The sequence below is a fragment of the Branchiostoma belcheri genome, unplaced genomic scaffold, assembly GCF_001625305.1.
Source record: "Branchiostoma belcheri isolate BF01 breed outbred unplaced genomic scaffold, Haploidv18h27 scaffold29, whole genome shotgun sequence".
NCBI classification, from domain to species: Eukaryota; Metazoa; Chordata; class Leptocardii; order Amphioxiformes; family Branchiostomatidae; genus Branchiostoma; species Branchiostoma belcheri.
This window is the reverse complement of record NW_017803898.1, coordinates 19,971-21,765: the sequence shown is the minus strand read 5'-3', so window position 1 is coordinate 21,765 and position 1,795 is coordinate 19,971. Positions and strand designations below refer to the sequence as shown.

The following is a 1,795-nucleotide window of genomic DNA, read 5'->3' as shown; positions in this document are numbered from 1 at the left end:
ACTCGACTGTCTGATCCCCCTATCACCTTGCTGACTAGCAATATGCTTCTATCATACTTACTGACAATGAGTTCCACTCTACAATATTTTGAAGAAAAAACATGTAATCACAAGACGTGGTGACGACACACTCAAGTTTTTTCAACTTATATTAATGCCGACACCAACACAGGGACAGTACAATACTCATTTACACCTGAGCGAAGTGAGGAAAGTCGTGTAAAGTGCCTTTCCAAAGGGCACAAGATCGGTGGCATGTCAGGACTCGAATCCGGGGCCCCGAGTCGAGAACGCTGCCGCTGCGCCACACGACCCCACACAAAGTCCTGAGTTGATTACACTGATAAATGTTTGTAATGTTCGATAAAAGATGTCGAACTCACAGCAATCCGCTTCAGGAACACACTGGTCGTTGTCCAGCACAAATCCGTCTGGGCAGAAGCAGCCATCTTGAATCATGTCTTCGTCATCGCAGTAACCTTCAGGATTCTCGCAGGTTCGCTCACATGCACAGGACTTCTCTATCAGGCTTTCAGAGCAGTTCAATGCTGTAATTAATGAAGAGTAAACGTGTGAAACCTTCAAATCGGTGTATCTGACCGATAACCTATAAGTACTATATTAGTTTCTAAAATTCTACTAGAGTAAGTTATTTCTAAATGTATAATTTTAATGAAACATGTCAAACTTTCTTAGCTCCATAATCTGACACTTGAGTGATGAAACGTTGTACAATTGGTTTTTTAACATTGAAATCCCTACCTAACGACCCTATTTTTTTCAGGACTGAAACAGGAAACACAACATTTTTTCATAGACCTAATTAAGGAGAAAATACTAATGGAAACTCACAGCAATGCGGCAATTCTATACGCCAATCTATGCATATAGGCTCATCCTGGCGTCTGGACTCTTCAAAACAGGTGGTGACGAACGCTTCGATGGACTCGCACTCCGATATGCAATGGGCCACGTCATACCGACAGGCTCGACGGAAGCTCTCCGGATCCACAAACTTGAAGCAATCTTCCAGGAGCGAATTCAGTGTGGGGTTCTGAATGTCACATCGTATTGAGTCAGTTAGAGAAGCAGAAACACATTCAGACTGTTCAAACCGAAAAACTAACGCTATGAAAAACTTTTATGTATAGGTCTGTCTTTACCTGGAACACTTTTGCCTGATGGCGTTAAATGCGCTAGTAAGTGTAAGTTTCGGCAGGAGCTCGTGATGTATATCAAGGAGAGGGCCCAGATAAGCAAGTTATCAATCCTCAAAAATATATGTAAATGAATAAATAAATAAATGATATAATGTGGAACAGCACACCAGAGGATGCACAGTGTGCTCCATTAGTGAGAACTTTCAAACAAAGAATGCGGTAGTTGAGAAACCTGATTTGCGGACTGAGTTTTTGCGGACTGTGATTTTGGACAAGATGTGATTATTATGTTAGGTATTTAGTAATGTATTTTTGTATTAATTTGTATTTATCTATTTACTTATTGTGTTCCCGTGACTACCCCCCCCTCCTCAACTGGACCTCTGGGAAGAGCGGCTAAGGCCTACAGGGCATTTCCAGTATAAATAAAGGCGATTGATTGAATGAATGATTGATTGATTGATATACTACCACAAACTACCACAACACATCAAATCACTGTCAAGTACATCAAACTTTAAAAAAGCCATCCGCCAACTGTTCACACAATATGAGTCCTGTGATTAGAGTGTGAATTAGGTATCTTTCATTTGTACATAATGTAATAATGTAAATTTCCTCTTTATGTCATATGT

General features: G+C 40.5%; 1 protein-coding gene across 3 annotated transcripts in view; it reads right to left on the bottom strand.

Annotated features, from left to right (window-relative positions):
• LOC109473003 (mucin-5AC-like) overlaps nt 1-1,795 on the bottom strand; it is a 35,702-nt gene that overhangs the window by 24,378 nt on the left and 9,529 nt on the right. Inside the window, exons 8-9 of one of the 3 annotated variants that reach the window (XM_019772887.1) lie at nt 853-1,054; nt 384-548 (exon numbers count right to left, since the gene is read on the bottom strand). The exons of the other annotated variants lie outside the window; for them this stretch is intronic. Coding sequence (XP_019628446.1) covers nt 384-548; nt 853-1,054 — 367 coding nt within the window. The remainder of the gene's footprint in view (nt 1-383; nt 549-852; nt 1,055-1,795) is intronic. 3 annotated transcript variants of the gene reach the window in all.